Source organism: Oenanthe melanoleuca, chromosome 8 (assembly GCF_029582105.1).
Source record: "Oenanthe melanoleuca isolate GR-GAL-2019-014 chromosome 8, OMel1.0, whole genome shotgun sequence".
Lineage (NCBI taxonomy): Eukaryota > Metazoa > Chordata > Aves > Passeriformes > Muscicapidae > Oenanthe > Oenanthe melanoleuca.
In genome coordinates, this window is record NC_079342.1 from 5,747,589 (window position 1) to 5,774,447 (window position 26,859).

The 26,859-nt window shown below is 36.7% G+C and overlaps 1 protein-coding gene across 2 annotated transcripts in view; it reads right to left on the minus strand.

Annotated features, from left to right (window-relative positions):
• Positions 1-551: 551 nt before the first annotated feature.
• DENND1B (DENN domain containing 1B) overlaps positions 552-26,859 on the minus strand; it is a 147,706-nt gene continuing 121,398 nt past the window's right edge. For both annotated transcript variants that reach the window (XM_056497184.1, XM_056497183.1), the window contains 7 exons: positions 26,181-26,221; positions 25,331-25,399; positions 23,161-23,217; positions 22,250-22,360; positions 10,321-10,400; positions 9,071-9,284; positions 552-7,892 (listed from right to left, as the gene is read on the minus strand). In XM_056497184.1, coding sequence (XP_056353159.1) covers positions 7,341-7,892; positions 9,071-9,284; positions 10,321-10,400; positions 22,250-22,360; positions 23,161-23,217; positions 25,331-25,399; positions 26,181-26,221 — 1,124 coding nt within the window. In that variant the 3' untranslated portion in view covers positions 552-7,340. The remainder of the gene's footprint in view (positions 7,893-9,070; positions 9,285-10,320; positions 10,401-22,249; positions 22,361-23,160; positions 23,218-25,330; positions 25,400-26,180; positions 26,222-26,859) is intronic.

Genomic DNA, 26,859 nt, shown 5'->3' on the forward strand with positions numbered 1-26,859 from the left:
TGCCCAACTTTGCAAAAAGGGGAGATGGCAGCACCTCTCAGCAGCACAGGCTGATGCCCCATCACATACCACAGCTATCCCAGCAGGTCAGGCACCCCTCCCCTACCAGCAGGATCCCCAAGAGATAATTATCCAATATTATCCTCTGATAATACTTGGCTGAACAGCACAAAAATACTTGGTGATCACAATTATTACTACTTTTCTATACATCTAATGTGAAAGACCAACAAACTTCAAACCACAGCAACCAACAATTATTACTGTACCTTCTTCTTGCTTGTTTCTCCTTAATATGCCGATTTCTTAACCTATGAAAAAAGATAATATACCTACTTTTTTGGCAGTAACTTGAAGATCTAGAGCCCAAGAAAAGCTGTTTAACAAAAAGGAATGGTTAGCCAAGGTTTTTAAAATATCACTGGAATTTCAAAAGACATCAACATTTAACGTTCAAACTAATCAACTCATTATTGCATTCAACAAAACACATTCTGCTTTCTCTATATTTGAGAAAATGAAATGTTCATTCAATGGAGAAAAACTTCCAACATAATACAAGATAATTTTAATCTTTATGCCTGATAAGCATGAAAATGCTGCTCAGATCAACCCATCAAACAAGAACCTGCATCACCCAAGCAATTTTGATACTGTTAAATTTTATTTTATAGTACAGTGTTGGGCACTTAATGGTAATGTGGAATTCACCAAAAACTTCTACCGATGCCACAAACTTTGGAAGGAAAAGAAAAAAACAAACCACACCACACATCACAGCTCACTTACTACATCTAGACAGTGCACTACTAACAGTAGTCTAAGGTCAGAATTACAGTTCTCAAGATGACTTTGAACAGTAGTCCAGAAGGTGCAAAAGCATGGAGTAAATTTGGCTCTAGTTTTGTTAAAAGGTCAGTAACTAACTAAATTTTTTAAACTGTAAGGACAATGCTGGTTGTTTGGTGAGTTTTTTTAATCTCACAATCATCAATAAAACTTATGCCTCTCTTTAAAGTATTAAAGGCTCACAGTAAAGGACATTATTTGGAATGGTTTTCAAGGGTCACAAAAAAAAATTATTAAAAAAAAACAAATTAGAAGCATAAAGATACATGATGCTGCTTTGTTCCATGTTGAGGCATTTCTCATCATATCTGACACAGATTTAAAATTAACAAACACAAACTGACAGTTTGCCAAACATCTAAGCATTTTAAATTGCTCTTCCTCCTCAAGAATCATGAAGTAACAGACGTGATGTGCTTGTGTGCAACCTGCATCAAGATTAGCTCTTCCACAGTGCTTTATTGCCTCATTCAAGTATATTAATTTAAAGAAGGTCTCAAGGAAAAAACAAAGGTTAAAAGAAAATGTACATCAATATACAAAGACATTAATTTACAAAAACTTAAAAGGATACTGGCAACATTAGTTGATGTTTTAAGTAATGACTTATGATAATTAGGGATGTCACAAACCAAATTCTTGTGGCCATTGCTATGAACTCTCACCTCACTGCTGGTACTGAAAAGCAGTGCCTAACACCTCAACTTTTTATCCAGGTTAAACAAGTGACCAAAGCATAAACTAAACATGATAAATTCTAATAGTTAAGCTTACTTCAATTTACCAAATTTTACTTTTAAGAGTTACCTGGAACTACTGGTATGTAAGTACTGGATTAGGCCTTATTATCAGAATGTGACATCCATAACCACTTCCAGTCACTAGAAATATACATTTGCCTCATTAGAATATATTTCTTCATGTTTTTATCATACAACCATATTTCAAAGCTACATGTAATTTTACACATTTCTGAAAAATACAATTTCATGGATCTGCTTGAAAGCAGATGTGCATTACTAAATTACTTTGAAACAAAGAGACATATTGCACAAAATTCACTGAAGATTTGAAAGTCAACACATTTCCCCCTGCCAACCAAGTTTCTCCCCTATTTTTAACATAAAGAATGTTAATTCACACAGAATCATAATAAATGTCAACATACTTAAACTCAACTTATTTTCCAAATGCTAATACTGTTACTGGATTCTAAATACAAGTGTCATTAGTAGTGACCTAAGTAATAGTACAATTTAATTGAGTACCCTTTGCTACAGTACACCTTGGAGTAACTTCCAGCTGTGTTACCTGCTTCATACTCCAACCCAAATGGCCCTGCCAACCCTGTGGGCTGTGGATGGGCCTCTAGACCAAGGTGGCTGTGGACTCACCAGGAAACTCTAAAAGAAGAAGTGAAGCAGCTTTCAGAAAGGCCTGTCAAGGACTTTCAACTCGCCACTGACTGAAACTGTGGAACAGATATTGCAAAACGGATCAAAGGAGGCTTTGCACAAACAAACCCCATCATCCCTTTCCATTCCTTTATGTTCACCACCCTGAGGATCATGGATTCCAGGCCAGCTGTGGTCCATGCTCCTGGGGTGAAGATGAGGACACGTTCTGGTCAGCTCAGATTCTGCTAACAAGTAAACAACCCTGGCAGAGACAGACATGCCTAATAGCAGCAGCAGAGTTACTGAAGACAAGTCACATCACCATTCATACTGGTTTTGCTGGTGCAATTATTTCTACATTCATTCTTCAAAGATTTACTGCAATACCATGGGAACAGACAGCCTTCACCATCCTGAGCTTTGCAATAAGGAAGCTGTTTCAGTTCATTAGCTACATTTGCCTAACCCGAAATTTCAGGCTGTTGGGATACACTGGCTAGAGTCTCACAGGACCTGGACTAGAGGCTGGTGCCAGGGGAGAAGATGCTAATTCCTGGAAATAAAGCTCCTCTTGAGCTGTCCCTGAGGAATCAGGGAAGTCCACGGTTAGGGGGTCTTCCTGCAGGACAGGGTACAGTCAGGATTATATGGGGCATTTGCAAAAGGGCTTCATGCTGGCACTTGATTATTGCATGAAATGTTTCCTTGATTACTTACATGCATAGAGAAAGTATTTTAGATGTTCCTAGCAATTCTGTTAGACAGCTGCACCAACGAAAAATTGTTCTGTAGAATTGAATATTATTGACTGTAGGTGGATAAAGAGAAGCTGTTTTAAATGCCTGATTTAACTGTTCTTTTGCCTAGACTTTACATTGGTTACAAGAACATGAGGTTGTAAACTAGCTCATCCTAAAACCTGAAAAGACATCTAAAGCAAAAATTTTAAGGTCTAAAACACTCTTCTAATAGATCAGGTGGGATTTTCAGAAGCACCCAGCACTTGTCTTAAACTCTGCCTGAAGTCTGTGTTGCAATGCCTGAGAGGGGACTTCAGCCAGTGTCAAGTGTTTCTGATGATCCCACCCCAAGAGCAGCAGCACCACTGAAATGCTAAATGACAAGGAAGGGTTCAGTCAACAACTTCTAGGACAACTTCTACAACTACATTTGTTTCTTCAGAACAAGTCTATTTTTCAGAACTACATGATGCCCAAATATGTGAGATGGAAGAGCAAACCACTGCCTATTCTACACAGACTGCCCTCTGCATGCATAGAGGGTGGGTAGGGATCACCTCTGCATCCACACTCCTTCCCTGCAATCTGCAGTTTTCCTCCTTTCATCTCTACACATGAATGGGAAGGCTTTGACTGGGACAACAAATCATCCATTCTGCCAATCCCACAGGGAGTTAACTCCACAGGCAATATTTCTTTTACCTATGTGACTGAGCTGGAATCACTGTAACTGAGCTAGAACTAAAATCTGGATTTCTTCAAAGCTATTATCTCTCCTGTGGACTTCCAGGCTCCGCTTCACCACACTGCATGGAACAACCCAGGAATCCTTTTGTCTTTCCACTGCCCTTACTCTTTCCTCCCAAACCAGAGGAGTGATACAGCTCATTTTAGGCAGACATCTATGCAAAATAAACTCAAAAATATTAATTTCAATTCCTGGTTTGACTTTCAACATTGGAAATTTGTTCCTATGTGTAAATAATAGACCACAAAGCTTAATCAAATAACCTGGTATCTCCCTTAAACAGGAGAAATGGGAAGTTTTTTGAGATTCTGAAGAAAAGAGATGCCTCTGAAGAAGACCTCAGGAGCTCTGACTGAGAATAATTCAGTTCTCACCAGCACCTGGTGATCAATGTTAATGATTTTCAAAGACACTAGAAGGATTTCCACAAATAAAAAGCATACAAGTATAAAACTTGCAAAGTACTGGACCTGGAAAATTTATCTTAATATAGAACCCACTGTGGTACTAAAAATACTGCATATGTAGCCAATAAACAGTTTTATGTTATCACAAGGACAGAGAACAAGAGTGTTGAACCAGAAATATCAGTTTGGACTCTTATCTATTTGGTAACTGGCAATTCTATTTAAATAAGGCACAAATATTAGCCTTCTTAAAAGATCACTGATAGTAAGTGGAAAAGATTCTGTATATTACAGAGTAAAAAATGTACCTACAGTTAAAATCAACATATATATAAGACTAAGCTATTTCTGAACCCATACAAGGTTCAAAACCAAAAAAAGACATACTATTTAATGATTGTAAACAAATGATGAGCTTTGTAAATAGCAAGGAAACAATGCAGCATAAGCACAGAAACATTTTGACTGAAATTAAAATAATTCTAAGTTGAATATTACCATATTTTATTTAATCTGTTTACTTGTTTTCTGCATTTGCACTCCATGAAGCAGTGAATTATTACTACAACGCCTGCATTTTGAAGGAGTTTACTATCAAACCTTCCATTTTATAATCCTTATAAAAACTTAAGAATACTGGCACTCTCACATGGCTTCCATATCTATTCCTCAAAGCTGAAAATGGGACAACCTATGTGATTATTTGTTCAGTGTCTAACCCTCATGTAAAGCCAGTAAGATTTATGCCTGTACTACATAATCATTTTTGAAAACCACCTTCTGGCAGCATTCCTGGACTTAGGTGTTTGATGGTTTTGAAATAATGACTGCCATAACTTCTGGGTTTTTTCTATTTTCCTCCTTAAAACACTGATACTGTTTACTATCTTTAATAAATGAAGGAAACAAAGCAAAAAAGATTGAACCATGGATAGAAACATCATGTGAGGAGCAGAGGAAAAGAAAAGGTGAACCTTGAAATTCTCATCACAAAATGCAAGGAGATGAATGAGAAGGAGTGAGAAGTGCTATGAGAACAAAGAGAGAATGCCCTCAAGTCATTAATGCCAGCTTTAAACAAGAAACTATCAGGTTGCTCTGGAGCTTTATCATCTGAACAGCACATGAGCCTGATCCACTTGGAAAGCTGAAAGTGAAGATTTTCATTACTTTTATGATAATTTCTATTTCTAATAGTGCAAAATATTTTGTCAAGTAACATTTTTTGTTATTTAAAAAGTTCACAACATATCATGTTGATACACAAGAGGAAACCAAAGGATAAACAAATAGTTTGGAGTACAGACCTTTGGATGTACAACTGCTAACTCTGGAACACAGATTCTGCAGCAATGCAGATGCCCAACAAAACGTTCATGCTTGATCAGATACCAATATTTCTGCAAGATTTGCATTTCTAAAACCTTTTAGCTTTTGTTTAAAAAAAAAAAAAATCTGGAGGCTCATCCTCATTGGTAAGGAGGACTGGCCCAGCCCTCCTCATTCTGGAACAAGATGAAACTTTGCACTAACAAACCCCAGGTCTCACTCTGCTAAGCCTCTCTGGTGAAGTTCCAAACAGTGCCTCTGCCATGACATGGAGCAATTCCCTTAGGTTCAGCTGCCTTGTAAGAAAGCTGCCATAAAAAACCCTTTCCATTTGTGTCAGCTAGAAGGAAAAGGAATTAATAAATCTCAGTGAGGCAACTGATATGAAACTCTGCTACAAACTACTATTAAGATACTAAAGCACAATCTGATCCAAATACCTGCCCCAGGAACATGCTCACTCAGGCCTAGGCTGAGATTAGCAGAAATCATTCATGTCAAACAGGGAAAGAAAAAGGGTTTCATGACTTAGGAGAGCAGCAGAACATTCTTCTCAGGCAGGCTTCATTTTATACCCGTGTGCTATTTCTACCAACTTCATCCCAAATATCCCTCAAAGCTGATGATTCCAATCTGCTGAAACTGATTAATTGTCTTTTCTGTCCTGAGATACTCTGGAGATAAGGTATGTATGGTAAGGTGGAAAAAGAAAATATGAAGGCAATTTTTAAAATGAAAGAGCTGCTCCACAGAGCATTAAAAATTTTCAGAATTTCAATATCCAAATATGTGTTAGGAACACTGCCAGAAGGAGGGCAAATACTTGTTCTAAATCCATGATACATTAGGACTATTTATTCTCCTTCACAGAATTTAGATAGAAGTTTCTGGTTGTCCAACTTGGCTAAAATGAGAGTTGGATATATGCAGTCTCAAACTGAATCTGTAAATTTAGCTTTCTAGCGTTACAAATTAGGCAAAAATTAGTTTTCCAACTATTAAACTGTAGAAAATAAAAAAAAAAAAATAGAAATCTATCAATTTCACTTACACTTTCCGTTTAAGAGAATTTTTAGGTGAATTAGTCTACCTAGGGAAACTGATAATGTGTCTTTAAAGTGTCTTAGTTGTAAACAGAAGTCAATAAACATCACATTATAATTCAGCACTTCGTGTACTTTATAGAAGAGAGAAAACCACGTGCTACCTTTTTGAAGTCTGGAAGACAGAGCCACAGTTTTAGTCTGGAGTAAGTTCCAAGTTATAGTCACAAGAAATTCCTTAATCTAAAAAAAGTCTCCTTCCCGCCCCCCACCTTTGCTGAAGCAAATTCCTGCCATGGAAAATCATTATTGCTGTTCTGTAGATTTGATTCATCTTCTAAGACAGTTAAACCCCTTCTCAAAAGATTAAGGCAATTATTATTCATTACAAATATTAACATTTGTACATTTCAGACAAATCAGATTGCTTGGTTCATTTCATGTTAATGGGATTAACATAGTACCTTCAAAACTGGCTACCTTTAGGCAAGACCCTTGCTGCTTAGAGGAAGCAAGTGATAGGAAGCACCATACACTTGCTGCATTTTTAACACAGAGACTAACTAGTACCTGATTTGAGAGTGCATTCATATATTTAGTTCCATTTTGTGGACCTAATTACAGCCAACAAACAAACTGAGTAAACATAGAAGCGGATGTCCAATGGCAGAAAATGCATACTCAACTGAAGAGAATTATTTTTATAACTGAAGATCTCTTATTTCTTTTCATTTTTTTGGTTATCATGTTATATGGAGTTACATGGAGTCCTGAGTAGTCTCCCTTTAACTTCTGATGGGAGTCAAGCTTCTCTTCTCATATTTTTCTTACGTTTTATTTCCACTGCTACTGCTGGATAAGCTATCCTTTGAAATATTTAAACCATAGTGAAAAGCAGAATTCAGTTTACATAATGACACCACTTCTTGAAGAAGTCCACCTTCTTCTGGAGTTTCATCTCCTTCCTTCCCAGCTTTCTCCCAAGGGACCAGAATGGATGGCTGTTGAGCAAGACCTGCTGGGAGCTGATCTTCTGAGGTATTGCTTAGTGTTTCATTAGGCTTTGCATACTGAGAGGAAGAAAAGCCTGGTTTGAAACTTTCTAGGGAAGTAAATTGGGCACTTGGTCGTACTGGAGATAGGGATGTCAAACTAGTGGTGCCCATCTTGTCAGTGGTAAAGGTTTTGCCACTCTTTTCTTCTTCCATGCTTGAGAGAGATTCTCTCTGGCCACCAGCAGAAACTTGCTTCCTTGGGGAGGGGGGGAGCTGCTTCCCGTGGAGGACACTGTCATCCTGGCCCAGGTTCCACTCTGCCTGGTCATTAGCACTGCTGCAGAGCAGGGTAAGGTTGCTCTCACTAGGTGCATTTGACTTGTTCTGAAAGAAAAAAAATATGTTCATAGTTAATGTCACAAGAAACATCTCTACGTTGGTATTTTTGAAACACAATTACTGGAAGGGATTTTGTATGTTCCTAAATAATGGATTCTGTTTGGAGCTCAGTGTTACAGAACAACTACTCCAGACACAATGCAAGGCCAGGTGTTTTTACATTTCCTCACAGAACTGTCTCTTAGCCTAAGGACTGCCTCTGGTACCACAAAGAGGAAGGACTTCTGTCTCCTCTGTCCGTGCAGTTTTGACAGTGAACAAAGACACACTTTTCTCGTTTGTACTCATAATATGAGAGGGAGGGGGACTAAAATAAAACCAGATGGTATTTCCTCTTTGCTTCAGTAATTAATTATACCAATTTTCAATATTAAAGTTTTTTGGTCAAACAAAACTGGGCCTTTTATTAATCTAATTTTACAAGCTTTATAAATATTTGCATCACGATTTGCTGCTCCAGTAACAAATCTTCTACTACAGGATTCCTTTCAGCAAAAGTAAATGTTGGACAGCTGATATGTACTGGAATTCAAAAACAATAAGCTTTTTTGGCAAATACCACAGCAGTGACTTGGGTTTTAAAACTAGGCAAGCATAGTGTTTACACTAAAGGACCAGTGCAGCTCTACCTAAAATAGGAACAAGGAGCCCTCTTAAAAAAGTATTCTAGCCATGCTTCAGGTCAATTACCACCTGGATCCCACAACTTCAATCAAGAAGGAAACATCATCGTATCACTATGACTAGTCTAAGTCTACAAAGTGAAAATTAAAATGCCTTCTAAACTGCATTAAAAAATCCTAAACCAGCCAAAGGCATATTTGATTTAACAGCAAAAACCCCCATTATATTCTATAAATATAATATTAAACTATTCAATTAGGTAAATTATTATACTGTTCACAGCTCTCTATGTCGTTACTGCTTTAAGGAAAAAATAGTGTTCCAAGATGACTTAGTAACCTGGACAATTTCTTGGCTGGTGAAAAACCATCATGCAGTGGCCAGCATTAATGTACTGTTATACACAGTCCTAGGAAGACACATCAGCAATTCTAAGGACTGTGCTGCAGTGTCTGAGCTGCATGTTGCTCATTCCACAAGTTCAGAATTCCCCTGTAAATGGACTTGGGCTGGTTTTCAAATGAAAGCAGAAGACTAACCGCAGCCTTGTAATCAATGTCATCCATTGATCTAAAGAAATCCAGGCTCTTTGCTCCTGAGAGTTTTCCTTGATCTGAACTGTGTGTGCTCAGCGTGTCCAGAATCTCTCCAAGCAAGTCCATTTCTCCTTGATGCTGAGTTATTCCAGTTTCACCAGAACCATCGCTATCATAAAAGTAAGCAGAAGCTTCTTCACTGTCTTCTGATGATAACCTGAAAATAAAACTTTTCCATCAGATAAGAACATAAATGCCATTTTATTATAGCCTCTTCTAAAAGGACATAGGAGAATGCATTTCAAGACCTTTGAACAGCAACATAAACCTGGAATATCTTTCTACTCAGGAATTTTCCTGAACAGATATATGGTGTAGATGGAGGTGCAGTTACCATTAGCTGCCTCCTGACCTAGACAAACACTTTGTTCTAATGGCAGGACTCTCCTACTGCAACTCTTCCTCCATCATATGGGCAGATTTACTGGAATACTGCCTATCTGCAAGTAGAACTGGTGTTTTGTCTCTTATTTCCTCACTTGTTCATTGCAATATCCTTACCTCAGACCCCATGCTTTTTCTACCTCTGTCTATCAATACTGCTAGAAAGGCTGTTTTCCATGGCTCACCATTTCCATGTTATCATTATATCTTTTTAACACTTCACTAGCTCCCTCTTCCCTATTCTTTCACAGCTTAAGCTGCTGGATTTTGCTTTCAATATCCTTTCTGGTTTATATCCAGATGTGCATTATCAAAAATCGACTCCTGAATTCAGAAAATACCTCAATGCAGCTTAAGCCTTAATTTACAGTTTTCCTTTAGTTCTCATACAGGAAGACCTTGATAGAAAACTTCCAAGGAATTATTTGTCCTTCAAAACCTTCAAAAAATGTCAGTTGTCATGGCTACAAAACAAGCCTTCAAGAATAGATTAGCTGAGGTCACTGCCCACCATGTGGACAAATATTTCAGTTTCTTTCTGTATGTAATCTTTTTATGTGGAGCCTGTGAAGACTGAGGATTATGTCAAGCTCTTCTGGACACTATTAGTAAGGAAAATATATAATAGCATGCCCTTTTTTTTTTTTTAAAGCAGATTTAAACCCTAAACTACTTGACATCATCTAGATCAAGAACTGAGCTAGCAGCCTGGACAAGAGAAAAATGTGTCACTTGAACTCCACTTTGCTGAGTAACACTTGTTACCCTCTCTCCTGTACATATATAACACATCCAAACAGGCTTCTTACTTGCTTGTTCTCTCAATTTCATCATCATCATCTTCATCCAAGGCAAAATCCTGGTTACTGAGGCGCTGGTTGAAACGAGTCTGGAGGAAGAACAATTAACATTATAATTTTGTTTATTTTTTCCACTTCAGCATTACTTAGTCGGAGACCAGCTGCCACTTTGCTCATTAGGGCTTCTGAATACTTGATGAAGAAAACCACATATTGATCAAATCTTGTAAAGGTTGTTCCAAGTCCTCAAACATTACCAATTAAAGAGAACCATTTCTCTTCATGGCCTATGGAGGGTCTCCTTATTTATGCAAAGCCTGGAGTGCCTCATTATTTATGCAAAGCATTGACTAGCAGAAGACTGGATACTGGAGGAAAAGCATCTCTCAAGTTTACCAGCTACCCTTTCTTGAAAGCACATCACAAAAATCACCGTGGTTTAGAACTTTCTGGTAGAAATATTTGCCAAACTTTGGTTCTTGTGGTCTATTGAGTATGAAGAAAAATTAGTTTTTGAAGTAGCAAATATAAAGGAAATTGGGAGCTATGTTTATGTTATGGTGCTGTACAAGATTGCAGAGTAACTAATATCCAGATCAGAAACTGCACTAAGAATGCCACTGTGCACGATAATTTACTGTGGATTACAATTAATTCCAACCCAGTGCACACTCAGAGCACCTCAAGAGGACATTGCATGGAGGAGCTGGTGTGCTGAAAAGTCACACATTTCTGTACAGAATACTCATCTATTACATCACATTATTATTCAGCAAACAAAAATAGGCTAAAGAATTTCACAATAATTGGAAGAAAGTCTCTATGCTGAACAGAACATTTAATTCAGGAATTTTAGTCAGTTGTACTTAGCAAATGACTGTCTTCAGGAGTATATATCTCTTATATTTGTTTTGTATCAAAAACTTTTTGTATAAGAAGTTTAGCTGTACTGGCAATCAATGCACTGAAAAGATTGTGAACCCTGGATAGCCACTAATAATTTATAGACATATGGATGGGATTTGTACAGAGGGAAAACAGTGTTAGCTAACTTTGGGGAAAATCATATGCAAGTAAGAAGTGCTACTGCCCACATCTCATCATGCAGTTCACCAAATGCCTAAACCTGCAGCAAGTCCCTGATAGGGAAGAAATATGGCCTTAATTTCAGACTACAAGGAGCTTGAAAATCTTGTACTGTGAGGACTTCAGTGTGTTACCTATTACAGATGTTGTCAGTGTTCTACAAATACCAGGATGCTCTCTGTAACTCCTCACCTCCCCATTATTTACAAGAACATCTCAGTATTCACTCTTTAGAGACTGAGACTTTTTTTTTGTTCAACAAGAGAGAATTTAATTAAAGTAGCAAGTTTTGGTAACACTTTCCACAGTTCTTTGCCCTCAAAGAGGAAACATACAGTTCTTAATGTGTTAAACCAAGTAATAGCTGACAAAAAATTGGAGAATTATTAGAGTACTAACCCATCAAACAACCCTAACTAAGATTCATTTTGAGCAAAAGGAATACAGAGAAACAAACTATTTCTAACTCTTCCATTTTTTTTTAGTTCTTTGTGTTGTTCCCATCACTGTTGCAATCATTCTCCTGCTTGTAACTAAAGTGAAGTGAATCCCTCTGATACTGGTAATTGGTTCTCTTACTGATGCCTGTCACAACCACAGTCACTGTTTTTTGTTTAATAGTTGCAGCTTTAAGTATTTATCTTCAGTGGGAAAATTAAAATACTTTGTTTTGATAACACTGGAAATTAACCACTTCCCCAAGAAAATTCTGACATGACATTCATTCACTAATTCAAGCTCTAACCTGGAACTGGCTCCCGGAGGGCAAAATCCTCTCTGCCTCTCTCATTTTCTTTGACTTTGCATCAAAATTAGATGTTGCCATCACATTTGCTCCTACTAACATAAATATGAGATTTTGCAGGGAAGATTCTTTAAAATGTTGAGAAGTTGCAGAAAACAAAATGGAAACTGACACTTGTTCATCTATAGAGGAATTAACTCTGTCAGTAGAATAAAATTCTACACAATACCTCTTGCTGATTTGCTGAAATAATAAATAATATTTCAAAGAGGACAGATTCAAGCTTTAAAAAAGGGGGAAAAAAAGGAAAAAAAGTCTTTGAGAAACAGAAGCTGAATAAAATTAAGCAGAATCAGCAAACACCACAGGCATTGCAGTGGCCCCTCAGAACATCTATGAACAGTAATATGCAAATGTGTTAGTGAAAGCAGGAATATTCATGTAAAGGAATGTAATAGACAAGTTGATAAACCTAAAATCTCCCTTCAAAACAAGAACTCCTAGCTCCTGATGGTCAAACTCTTTGTAAAAAAACATTTTTGTTACCAATTTAAATGATATGGGATATATTACAAAATTATACAGGGAGGTTTTCAACTAAATAAAATTGTATTTACATTCAAAGAAAAAGATATGGGGGAAGGGAAGGGAAGGCAAGGAAAATATCTGGCTGTAAATAACGACCTTCTCCAGCATTTACAGCTCTGCGATCTAACCACAGAGACAACAAGCAACACATGTTTTTGAATAGGTGACTTTCCTTTAGGAGCTGTAATAAAAATGACTGCAAGGGAGGGGTATGTCCAGACTACTTTGCAACGAAAGAAAAAGAAAGAAGGAAAGAAACCCTTAATAAATTTCAAAAGGAGAGCCATAAAACTTTTTCAATGCTCCACTAGGTAAAGTGACAGAGTATGTGCACCTGCAAAAGCTGTCAGAGCCATTTAAGAAGTCCTTCCATTACCGACGTACCCTGCTGTTTGCAGTTATTTAAGCTTTTAATTTCTGTCTTTTCTGCATTTTGAAGTGTGTAACCTTTTTTATACCCCTTTATGAAAAAAGGACAGACTTCTGCTTCCTTCCTGATTAGCATCCTAATAACAACCAGACCATTTAAATTTATTACCACAAGAAATGATACGGCAACAGTCCTTTCTTGCTGCAGCAGAACTTTATAAAGTCTTAATAGACTGCTGTCATGTTTTCTTCTATAAAATAAAGGAACAAACTTTTTTAAAGTACATAGCTGTTTTGCTTCTTCCAAACAGTTCTGCTTAGATATTAAATCTATTACTTAATGTATTTACTTTATATCATAACAAGGACAAAGATTCAACTTTTGCTGTTTCAAATTTCTCTCACCTTCCTGCACATGGCATCTCTCATCTCTCATTTTGCTTGGAATGTAAGAGCTGAGCACACTTAAACACAAGTTCATGCTCTCCACAAGCTGGTGTGAGGCTATATATTCTTTTTGTATTCACCATATCCATCCTCCCTGGTTGCTGCCCTGCTTCAAAATCTCCTGCAAGTAGTCTGCAGCCTGAACCAATGCTGATCACTGAAATAAGGAAAAAGACCTGACAGTATAAACACAGTAGAATCAAAAAAAGCGAGAGTCAGTCCTTAAACTGTTCTCTTCTGCTTGCTGGTAGCCTCACAAAATGTACTACTTTGGAATAAAACTGCCAAATACGTGAATGCTAAAGGATTTAAATGTAAGATGGTTATACTCTTGATTAAGCATGAAAGTCAATCTTTGAAATGTCAGCTTTTTATATAACGCTAGACCTTTCAGATGTCCAGCTTTTGGTAATGAGTGCTTATTGATTGATACTAAGGCAGGAAGTTTAACAAGGCTGCTGCTATTAATTATACTCCAAGTGAAAAACAAATAATCTTTTGATAAATGGCAGCACAAATATAATTTCACATTCACTGGCTACTCAATACATCAACACATATAAAGTTTCAAAAAAAGGAAAATATATATATCATGGTTTAAATCTGTGAAGTACTGTTTTCTTTTTCTTAAAAGTTTAGATACTATTCAATCAGTATGAGAAAGCAAAATAAATATAAGCCCACTGTTGTTTATGATTCAGTATTTTGTTTTACCCATCCTTCTCTACAACTAAGTCAGAGACATAATTGTGGCTCCATCCAGTAGGGAAGCAAAAGATCTCTCAATCAGACTTTCCAGTAAAGCACAACTTGTCGCCTTCCTTTCCGGTTAAGCACTGTGACCTGAAGCCATGACTCACAGGAAGGTAGTCCTCATTACATTCCCTGAGAGCTGAGACTGATGAAAGAAGGAGGAAAGCAGAGACAGAAACGAAGTACAGATTCTAATCAAGAATGCTCTGATATCTGAAAACTGTCCTGGATATAAATTAAATAGATACTACCAGAAATATGTATATGGACACAGTGCTTTGAAATGCCAAGCGCACTTTAATGCCACAGAGCTCTCCAGTGACTATTGTAAAGGTGTAGGAAACCCTAATACTTATGCTGAGGTAGGATTTATTGTAAGTATAGGTGATTAATTTGTCGAGATACTTAGTCAAGGATAGCACATGTAATTACTTTTGTTCTGAATTACTGCAGTGAAAAATGAACAAGCTCTCAGCTCCCTACCATCTATGTGTGCTAGACTCCCAAACACAGGTATCATTTGACAATTATGTCACGCTGCTTTTCCTTTTCAACAATTAATCATGCTTCTGCAAATATTTTTCCAGAAAATAGGTATGTTTTGCTCCAAAACAACAAGCAGCCTTGCACTTTCCCTGAGGAATCACAGACCTTTTTCCTCATGAAGTCTGAGTCTGCCAGATCAGCCCCCCAAAACTGCCCAGAGTGAGGCAGCACCTCCCAAGAGGCAGAGGCTGCTTTTCTCAATGGCACTGAGGCTATTCTTAGCAAAGCCTCCCATTTCAAGTGATGATGCACCATGGCACCATGCCACACACCATCCTAGCTGCAAGGAGTGCACCATCCAAAGGCAGTCTGGCTTCTCTTTAATTGGCAACAAGCACAAGTGTTAGTCTTTTAAAATAGGACGTGGAGATTTGCAGTGCCATTTGCAATAACTAAAGCCAGCAGCTCATTTTTTGTGCATGATTTTAAGAATCAGATTCACCAGGCAGAACTTGCAGTTATGAAAATGGAGAAATACGTCACTTATTTTCCCTTTTCTGATGGTTATTAATGTCTTAATGTACACTCAATGATTAGAGAGAATTAAATGATAGAATGAAGGGCTGAAGGGGTCACAGTGGACACAACAGCAGGAAGATAATGTGTGTCAGAAAAGAAAAACTAATCAGTGTCCAAAGCCACACGAATGTTTATATGAACAAAACTAGAAAAGGGAATATGGATTTGAGGTAACAAGAAAGTCAAGAGACCTGAAAGTAACTCAGGTGTGGGACTTTAGTGAACAAGGGCAGCTGTAAATCCAGTTTATTTGGCTGGAATGTGCTATCTATTTGATATAATTTCTAAGAAGACAAAAGAGAGACCACTGGTTAAATTGATCTTTTGGGTAAAATGTGCATCATACCCTTACATGGGCAGAGCTATGTCATGGTACAATCACTGCTGAGAGCACTGTTTTCTGATCAAGTGTGACTTCCTCAGAGGAAAACTTATTAAAAATATGTAAGTTAAAATGTACAACATGGATGTAATTGTAAACAGAAACATCCTATACCTCCAAACTTCAGCAGAACCAAACCCTGTCCATCAGACCTATGGACTGTGGAAGATTCTGACTCCAAGCACATTTCTACATTATCTAGGGATTCCAAACAGAAGAATTACCAAGGAGAAGTCCCACCTCCTGTTTGACACCAGTAGAAGTCTTCTGCTCAACAAATAAGGTCTTTCTTTGCAAGGTGCTGTGGAATTTGGCTGGCACTTGGAGTTGGATGTTACTAATTTTAGTATTTTAGGGCCCAAATTAGACAATTAGCAGCAAGACAGAGACATCATCAGGATGCAACTGAGATTCTAGGTGGGTTGAGCTGCCCTTCAGTCATGCCCCTCTCTCCAATTACTGCAGAAAGCCTAAGGCAGCACTGCTGCTAACTTCAGCATTTCAGAAGTATCTAAAATTAGACAGGCTGAATCTGGACTCTCACACTCAGAGATGCTGAGATCCCTGCAGGAAAGGATTTTCCTGTTTCTTCTATTTCTCCCTCCTTTTGCCTCCAGACAAACTTTCGTCTTTAATTGAACTTTTTTTTTTTTTCCCCATTTTTAGGTAAGGAATATAGAGAGGAAGAAAACATTAGGGAACAGAGTACTAGAGCTGAAGTTTTAGAAAGCAAAAGCAACACAAAAGTCAGGACACAGGTTCCAGCTCTTGTCTGATGGCTCTCCTGGCTCCCTGATTTAGTGGAGTTAAATCATGTCTCATGTAAGACAAAAGATACACAGCAAAAGAAAGTAAAAGATACTGCTGCTACATTAAGATAACAATAAATTCTCCTGATGAAAAAAATTAATCTGGCTATTTCAATCAGTTACTGAGGACAGAAAGTTTCACCCATTTTGAAGATATTTGCAAGAGAGCATTTTTCTCTGAGATCCTTCAGAAAAAGGAAACAGTACTAGACACACCAGGATGGTTCATTTGTTTGCACAAGAAAGCCCCTCTAAAAGGCTGCATTTCTATTTATTAAAATATTTAAAGAGGGGGGCTACAAAAGCCAGGAAAAGCATCTGCAAACTTTTTGCTTGTAAAAATTTTTCTTTCAGCAAGCTAGATCAGAGGTAGGTATGCTGATGACTTTGCCCTGAAAAATCAAGCATCCTACAGGGTAACAAAAATTACAGAGCAATTGCCTGACCATTACCCTATCTATTTTTTTAAATTAAATTTAAATCATGGTAATTAGTGAAGGGATTTCTCAAGTGATTTTTATAGCAAAACTCCAAGACAAGCAGCCACAAGGCTGACACTGGTTTATGGGTGCAGAAAAAAACAGAACAACTCTGCTGAGGACAGGCACTGTCACTGTTTAGTGGGAAGCAGGGTCGGGTTTCAGGTTTTTTTGTTATTATACCTCTACTTGGGACTTCTGCCCTCTATTCCTGAAAATAGTATCATGCATGACACATGAAAGCACTGAAATGCTTAATTTTCACAAAATGGAGGGCCACTTTCACTTCACACAAAAAAGGAAGTACCCCTTGATTTGGGAGAGGTTTTCATTGTACCAGGCAAGGCTTGCCCAGGCAGAGCATCCCCATGTGCTCTGCCACTTTGGAAAGGAACCAAAGCCACCAGAGGGCACTCTCGTAATCTGCAATTTGAATTTTGGCTGCCTAGCTTTTTCATTTTTAATTAAAAGGAAATCTGACTGTTTTGCAGAATGAAGAGATCTTACTTGACACAACAAGACAAAAGATTTTTCTTCAAATTAAAGGAAGCTAATGATATCCACAATATTTTCTCATTACATCACAGTAGCTAAAGAAATAGAATTTACTGATCAACCAATGCTTACTTCAAAACTGTATTTTACAGAAGCAAAACATGATTTACATTAAAAACTAGCTCATACTGTTTAAAACATCTTTCAATTTATAATATTTCAGTCAATGAGAGTAGAAGAAAACTCCAGCAATAGAACCAGTGCTGTATGTGGTTGGTAGGCGTAGATATGATCTCAAGCACATTGTCTGAATACAAATAAATGTGCTTAATCAGATTAACGTTTCTGAAATCATTGTAGGGCTGACTGTGGATATTCTTTCTAAAAGATATTCAGTCATCTTATACAGAATATGTATATTCAGCACTGCAGTATCACTACCTCCCTTCTTATTTTCCTGGAAAAATAAAAGTCTTCAGAATAGGCCACTCTCACCACGTTTTTTCAGGTTAGGAGGGTAATCAGTTACTAGAAGTCTTTTGTACCTAATGATTATGCCATTTACTTTACTGGCCATTGTAGGGATATTGATAAATGGGGCACTCCTGAAGGTAAGGTTATTCTGAACACATCTTCCTGCCTGACACTTGCTGTCTTTGTTGAACAGATGCCAAGCACACCTACTGCAAGCTGAATTATACATTGTATAGTCTCTAAGACATGCTTCAATAAAAGTGAAAAAGCTCCTTTTGCAATATGCTTTAAAAAAAGAAAGAAAAAAAATTTTGAAAACTCTCTTCTGTTTGGGAACACCAAGAAAAAAGTTTAGTCTAACTTGGTTTGTATTAAGTGTTTTAAAAACCTTAGACACTGTATTTGGATTCTGCAAGTCATGGTGAGTACTTCATTTGGTGTCTTCAATATAGGAACATTTAAACAGTGCTGAGACACAGTGATTGGTGAATCCACATTTAAAATCCACATGCCTATTTCCATTACAAATGCAAGGTAGTAGGTGCCTAAAGGTACAGGTAGAACATACATTTTCTGAGACAAGGGGCATTGCTGACTTATTAACTGCAAAGGGAACTGCTAGCTCTTATTTGATATTCTGCTAATCTTCCAGTGTTTTATTTGCCATAAAATACATTATGACTGTCAATATCCTGACATGGTCCATTTTCAGTAAGCTACCCAAACACCTAATATAACAGTAAAATTACAAAGATCATATTCATTAAATGAAACAGATCTTCCTGACATTCTAACTAGGATAATAATAAACATGCTCTCTTTTTAATTATATATTAATTTGAAGGAATTTTACAGAGCTCCTACTGCATTCAGGTCCCTGTGTACACAGAAATCTGCATTACCTGGGAGCATATAATGGCACAGAATTAAAACAGATTATGCAAAAATTGAATGCTCCATAGTCTAAAGCATGCCCTGCTGTACCTTGCTCATCAATAGTTAAAGAAACTCAGTGGCATCATTCACAAGATACTGCAAACAGAGCCTAAGCAATCTCATGCTTCCATTAATTTTCATTTCAAAAATTTTAGCTGGTGATTTCTTGTATCTTCCACATTCCTAATTAATGTAAGAGATGAAACATACCCAAGACATATTATTAGCTCTAGGCATGAAACAGTTAACAGCAGTGCACATGCCAAGGTTTTAATAAGGCTTAACAATAAAAAGCTTCAATCCTCCACTTTCACTGGATTTTGTTGTTGTGGTTTTCCCTTGCTTAGGGCAATCCATCTGTTAATGTTGACTTGCAATAGAGCTAAGCTCACACATGTCTGAAGAGCCCAGCACAGGGAAGCTGAGCAGGAGCAGCTCAGTGAGCAGTGCAGAGGAGCGGCTCGTCGCGGCACACGCGCGCGCGGCACCTACAGCGCACTGCCCTCAGCTCCTTCTCTTAGCAAACACTTTCTACATGCAAATTGTTCAAGGGCAAGCCAAGCACTTCAGTTTGCAATAAAGCATTTAATTATTAATCCTCTGGTTAGGTTTTGACAGCTATTTTAGATGCTATAATTTTTTTTTTAATTTACTGCTGATTTTTCTTAAGCCTATTGCCAATCTGGAAGAGAAAAAATACAATAAAGCCACTATGACAGCAGTGATAAAGCTTAGTAAATATTCATTGTTAAAAATGGCTCTGCACTGTGACCAGTGCTGGTATTCTCCCTGGGCCAAATTGGCTGTGTTTTCAATAAAACCAGAGAAGTATCCTTTCCCTTGAGCCCTGTTAGGCTGAGGCTGCAGTTGGAACTGTCATCCTCACACAAAAGCAAAGGGGCTGGGTTTTACAAACGCAAAGCTTAATTGGGAGATCTTCATGGCTGTACCCTTGACATTTATTAAAGCCTCATCAACAAAACAGGAAATAACCGTACTAATTAGCAGACCCGTATACAAACTCCTGTTTGTTGGGGTAAAAGCAGATTCACTTCCTATTGTAAAGGAAACATCCTCTCAGATCCCCAAATCCTGTTAGGAATGAATTTTTAAAATTATCTTTCTAAGTAAAGCAAACTATCTTACATAACTTTTCCAAGTATGTTTTACAGCATCTCAGGTAACTCTTGGTATTTAACTGTTTCCAAGAAGTGGAGAAGGAAAAGCTCAACGCATACTTCTAATATGACATAAAATATGACACCAAATTTTTTGTATTTACAAATTTCTAAATGTTTCAGTATGGAAGAGATAGTAATAAATTGCAGAGGTGCCTCTATTTTGGAAGCAGGATGACCACTGAAAGCAATCCTTCTCTCTTGTTCATTGTTTATCTAGGTTTGGGGTGGGTATTTCAGTACACCAATATAACAATCAGTATCTGGTTCTTACTTTAAATATGCATCAAATTGCCTGAACTCCACATTAGCACTAACCTTATACTGACACAGCCACTGGTGAAGATAATTTTAGAAATCTGGGTAAAGAGTCTCATTTGCAGGGTAAAGACTACCAGAAAAAGGATTAAACCTGACAATAACAGCACTCAGAATTTCACTTCTTTTAAACAGAAGATTCAGTAATAGCTTAAAGATGGTCTCTCTCATAGACATGCATTGTGAACACAAATACATATATTTATTTGGATGCAAACTTTAAAAACACCGCTTATTAATAAAGAATTTATGTTATCTTATTCAAACACCATGACCAAAAATAAAAACAAGAGTAGCAACAGCAGACTTATTTTTCAGAAATCCTTTGGTTTGTTTGCTTTTGGGGAGGAGGAAAAAGAGAATGGCACAAATGAGAGGTGCAGGCGTTCTTGGAGGGCAACCCCTGTGTGCTCCTTCCTGCCCACTGGGTTCATGTGACATTTGGGACAAGATCTGGGGAAGGAGACACCTTTGGTTTGGAGCAGGGCAAAACTGTGAGGCTCTCAGTTCTTTGTTAGTAAATACACCCCACAAAAAACACATGTATGTCTGCATGCATACACATCCAGTAACAGGTCCAGTGCATGTATGGGTGCATAGAAACAAAGCCAGGCACACATCTGCACTCCTGCCTTGTTTGCACAGCTAAAGGACAACTGGTAGGAACAGCAATGATAACAGGATTTAGCACTGTACAGCTGCACAAACACAAAAACACAGAAAAGTTCAATTGTTCTGTCTGAACACACACCTTCACAAGAAATCTTTAATTGTACCAAGGTGAATTATATTCCTTTGTATCCCTAGACTCCTGTACATAACAATAGGCAGCACTACCATATCAGTAAAGCAGAAAGTCTTTGTATTATTTATAACCCTACTAAAAATAATTAATTAATACTAATGTACAATTTCACCATCATTTAGCAATCAACTGCATCAGTTCTATGTTATATTTCAGAAACTTTGTATTTACTACTGATAAAAACTAATTCAAAATCAAATTGATTAGACAACCCAGATTTTTATTATTGCAGTACCTAGAGCAAAAAATAAATGTTGTTAGATCAGTTGGACTGAATTTATATACTTAATTCCCATATTAGGAAAATACAGGCATTAAAAATCCATGTATATTAAAAACAATATAATGCAAAAATAAATACCCATACATTAAAAATATGTACATATGCAGGTAAATATTTGCAGGAAAATAAATGTTAGAAAAACTACTTTTGTTGATGTTTTTGAAATAAAACTGTCAAAATGAATCCAAAAACATTAGAACACTTGCCAAAGTTGAGACACCACACCTGTTACTTCAAATCTAGACTAGAAAGGATTAGAGAACAAAAGCCAAGACACTGGCACTGCATTAACTAGATGGCTTATTAACAAAATAATAAACCATAACTATCTCAGCAAGGTTAAAGGCCATATGACTGCCAAAACCATTTATTAGAAACACAAAAATAATATGCCTTAAAGGAAAAGAGATAGCTTAATACAGATCTATGAGTACATCAGAATGCATTTTTGTGAGAAGCCTGTCTCAAAACCAGTATTTAAGAATTAAATCTCAGATCCATATTACAGATCTCCTGTTCCTTCCCCTCTCAACAGGGATGAAACACAAATAGGATTTTTTCCCCACACAAGCAGTGTAGCAGTATTTCTATAAACACAGCCTTTTAATCACACTATCCAAACACAGGAAAATCATCTTTGAAACAGATTCACAAACACTCTACTGCAAGCAGCAAAATTTTTCCCTAGATGTATGTGAACAGAAAGAGCAGTTTCAGGTGTCTTACCTGTGCCAGTCTCCGTTTTTCTGAGCTTGTTCTTTTGTCATAATGCGTTGTGTAGACGGGAACAGTCCTCACTGCACCAGCACTGCAAGTTCCATACTCTTCCTCACTCTCCTATGCAACAAAACAGATTTAAACTCATTTATTTATAATCATCATCTGCAAACATACCCTCCATATTATGTATGCAGAATGCATTCAAAATTATCTTGCCACAATCTATGACTGTCATGAAAATACCATCTGTAGTAAGAAAACCAAATTTAGCTTTTCAAAAACGTTGGATTATCAACATGGTCATTTAAAAGTTGAGGTGTTCAAATGTTTCCAAAATTTTTCTTAAAATAGCATAATAGTTATCCAAAAAATTGTTCCTTCTCTGTACAGAAAAATCTCACAAGGAAACAAAATTCCAAATGGGAAAAGCAGCTGCAAAATACCTAAACCATCTTTTCTGATAGTTTGTGAGGTTGCTTTTGCAAAACGAAACTATTAATTCATCTTGAAATGTTGCTATTGTTCATGTATCTTATGGAACTAAAACTGGACAACTGCACCTCCTGAAATACACTGTACTGCAAGACTCCCCCTTCTCAAATTCTCAGCTTGAAGCAAAGGCTTTGATTGTGATATTAAAGCAATCAACTTTATGAAAACATACATCCTCTTAATGTATCTTTGAAGACCTCTGTTGTTCTATGATAAAATATGCAAACAATAAAGAGATTATTCAGAGGATGCATAGAATGACAGATAGTTGCCAGAGGGCTCGTTATGAAAAATGTATTGTTGAACAAAGGGCTAAGCATATTTCAAAAGTCATTAAAAACACAAATCTCATGTGATTTGTAAAGTATAAGCTTCAAACTGATCCAGGAAGCAGTGTAAGAAAGTAAATAAAGTTTACTACATACCTTGTGTTTTAACTTACTCTTCACTTCTTTTATTCCTTGCCTCGCCTGGTTTTTTGCCTGGAGAAATAAAAGGACTTTAATTGCTCTGCAAGACACTGGCTGTAGTCACAGAATATGCCTTATGATGTCATACTTATTTTGTCTTTTTTTTAAACACCTGGTGATATAGAGAAGGGCAATAACCTTTATCACAAATTTCAAACATGCACTGCCACTGTACTTTTTATTTTCATGCTTTCTCCATGAATTTAACGATTTTTTTTCAGTACATCCATGCCAGGGCTGTGAAAACATACACACTCAAAAATTCCCAATTATTCCTAGGGACAGGCTCCCTTATTTGAAATGCTCCTTTAGATTTGAAAGGGTATTTTAGCAATAAAGCATGTTGAAAAAATGTGAAGATTTTTAAGATGACTGCTACAGTGTTCCAGTCTGGCAACTTGCAGGGCAACATCAACCTTAAGAGAAATGATTTCATATGCAGATGGAGATTTTGCCCAGTGTTGCTGAACAGCACAGTGCTGCTATTTAGGGGGGAATTCTGTATGCATTAAAAGAGGCAGACAAGAATCATTGTTGCATAGAAAACAGCCAAGAATATTCTTCAATACAAAAAAAAAAAATTATCAATATGGAATACCATGTTGTTAGGCTAAAAAAAAAAAAAGAGAGAGAAAGAGAGGTAGGGGGGGAGAAGGAAACAAAATAAAATATGGAGATATAACACCCAAAACCCTAACAGAAAAAAAATTGTCTTTCCTACACAAATATGGGAAAAAAATGACAAAAGTTTTTAAGGTTGTCTTGAAAATAGGAATTTTAAAATACATTCAAGGGCATAAATATCTGAAAACCATGAATACCTGAAAACTACGTTTTTCTGTGGTGAGAACAATTCTTGAATCAGGAGGCCATAGAGTCTTTTTGATCCTTAAATCATACATCCATAAGCTCAGTAACAGCACGGTGGGGTGCCATGTACCAGATGCTAACCTGAAAGCCACTTTAAACTTTCCAGATCCTCTCACAGCATTTGGATGAATTTTGGAGTGCTTTGTTCTAACTCTGAGGGATGCTACCAATGACATTATTTAAAGCTCCCAATCAGTTATGTAACAATTAAGAAATGCGTATTTCAGTCTTCTGGTAGTAGGCTCCATAATGGACAACAATGTAGAAATTAAATGGGATAGAAATATGGATACCATATACATAAAGATGCTCAGAAGTTTACTCTAGTTTCCTGGCATATACAAAAGTTCACTTTGAAGAACCTTTACTATCAAGGGCACAATTATCAAAATTGAAGGCTGAACCACAGTCTAAGATAATGCAAAGGAAGAAGAATAATTTGCAGATGAACCATTTTTTAAATTATAAATGAGTCCATGAATATGAAGTATATTTAATTTATTTACCTGTTTCTCTCCATGACTGCTGTGTTTTTCAAGTGATATAAAATTAAAAATTCTGTTTGAAAACTTTACTTAAAATAACCTAGCAGAGACTGATTTACTGATTTATTCAGGACTATTTATAATGCATCCAGCTAGTGAAACATTCGGAAAAGCAAAAAGGAAGCCAAAAAAATCTTTTCCCACATATTATAAAAGCAACTTTAAAATACTTCTTAGTTCCTTTTTTCCTACTGCTGCTTTACCATACTGCATAATACAGTATAAATCTCACATGTTTCATGGTGTAGGCAGTCTTTGAAAAACAAGATCTTGTAAGATGAAAAGTATAAGCATTAAACCCAGTTAAACATGAGTATTCCACTATCATTTTTTAAAAGAAGTAGATGATTTGCTGCACACATTTCTAATGCTTTACCACATCTCAATAGTGCAGTACTTACTGCCAAACTGAAATTTCAGCTGTGTATCAAATACCTAAATGATATTCAAATAAGCTTCTAGTGTGTATTAGGACTGAAAGAAGCCCAGCATACTGATGCTTTGACAAAGTCCATTTTATGTATAAGCTATCAACTCTAAATCCTAGTGCTATATGAGAAAACAAATGAAGCTAAACACTTTCTACAGGCTGAAGTACTTTTTTTCAATTTACTTATAAAATGCTTAGGTTTTTCAGCATTCAGGAAGAATGAGAGATTGTCAGATTGCAGTATTTTTATGTATTATTTATTTGAAATAGATGTTCTTACGAATTTATATGCTGTTTTCACAGCCGGAGTGGCTTTGGTCATTGCTGTGTTGATCAGTGCACTGCCTTTCTGAAATACACAAAAAATGTATTTTAGTAACATTTTAACACAAGGCAAACCTTAAGACAACAGCAAGGAAAAATAAACAGTGTGCTGTGAAGAAGTAACAACCTTCCTTTGAAATGGATAAGAGCAAGCACAGCTGTGTTTCCTCCCCAACCTGCTGTCTGCAGCTACACAAGGGTTACAGTACGTCATTCCACAGCTGACACGTTTATCAAGGCACTCCAACAGAATGATGGATTTTTGGTCTTCATTCACTGTTACCATTTCAAAATCAATTCAGAAGTTAGGCTGTTTTTCATATATTCCTATCATATTTATTATGCAACTAAAAATACTTTGACATGACAGGAAGAACTACCTCATTTAATCACACAAGAATTCTCTTAATCTAAAATAATATATTTTACTAATGCTGCAGAATAACAAGGTTACACCAAGGGTTTTCTGCTAGCCAAATTGCACAAATCCATATTAACAAAATTGCTATTTACTAGAAGTGATAAGGTTAGTATCAAATTGTCACACCTAATTCAGAGTTATGGAATGTAACAAGACACAGAAAGCAGTGAAATCTTTGACTATACAGACATAAAAATCTCATTTTTAATTCTTAAAGAAAAAACCTCAAAAAATTTTACATATACTATAGTCTCGGTATTTCTTATAGAATGTACTTACATCTTTCTCACCAATGTACAAACTTATACCATTACACAGAGGTAAGGAAAAGGATGGAGACCTAAGGGATAAGGTGGTCAGTAGAATTATTTAACCAATTTTATACCTTCACTGTGTGCATCCACTGTTGATAAGATCTTGAATTTCCTGAAAGAGAAATGTCACATTAACACAACCAAACATACATTCAACATTTTAAATGTTGGAAGCCTCTTCATCATCGGAACAAAATATGTACTTAGAGGATTACTTACTCAATTAATTATTTCCAGATAGACAAAGAATTTGAGATAATAGTATGCATACACTAAGAAAGAAACCCAGGAATCTCTTATTGCTTGTTTTCTGTTTCCTTTGTAAAAGCTTATGTTTTTACCACACAGTTTCAATTTCAATTGAAATAAAAGAGAAATTAAAACAATGATAAGGTAACACATTTCTAGAAAGTATAAAAAGAAAAATACTAACTCAAAGGAAAGAATAATATATTCATTGCATTCAAGCATAATGATCCCTCTGGGCAAACTTTCAAACACAGCAATGACATGGACTCCAGAAGGTAACATACCAAGGAAAAAGAACAAGAGAAAAGTCTAAGGGTTATGTCACAACTGTATATTCCCACCCAGAAAAAATCCTTTTAAATTATTAACTGTATCTACTCTCATTCAGAAAGAAAAACCTCTAAAGGCAAGAGAGAGCTACTGACTTCTGTAGGACCCCCGAGGACTAAACTGGCCACAAAGGAGCACATTAAATTCCACTTGATGAAGAAGTCAATACTA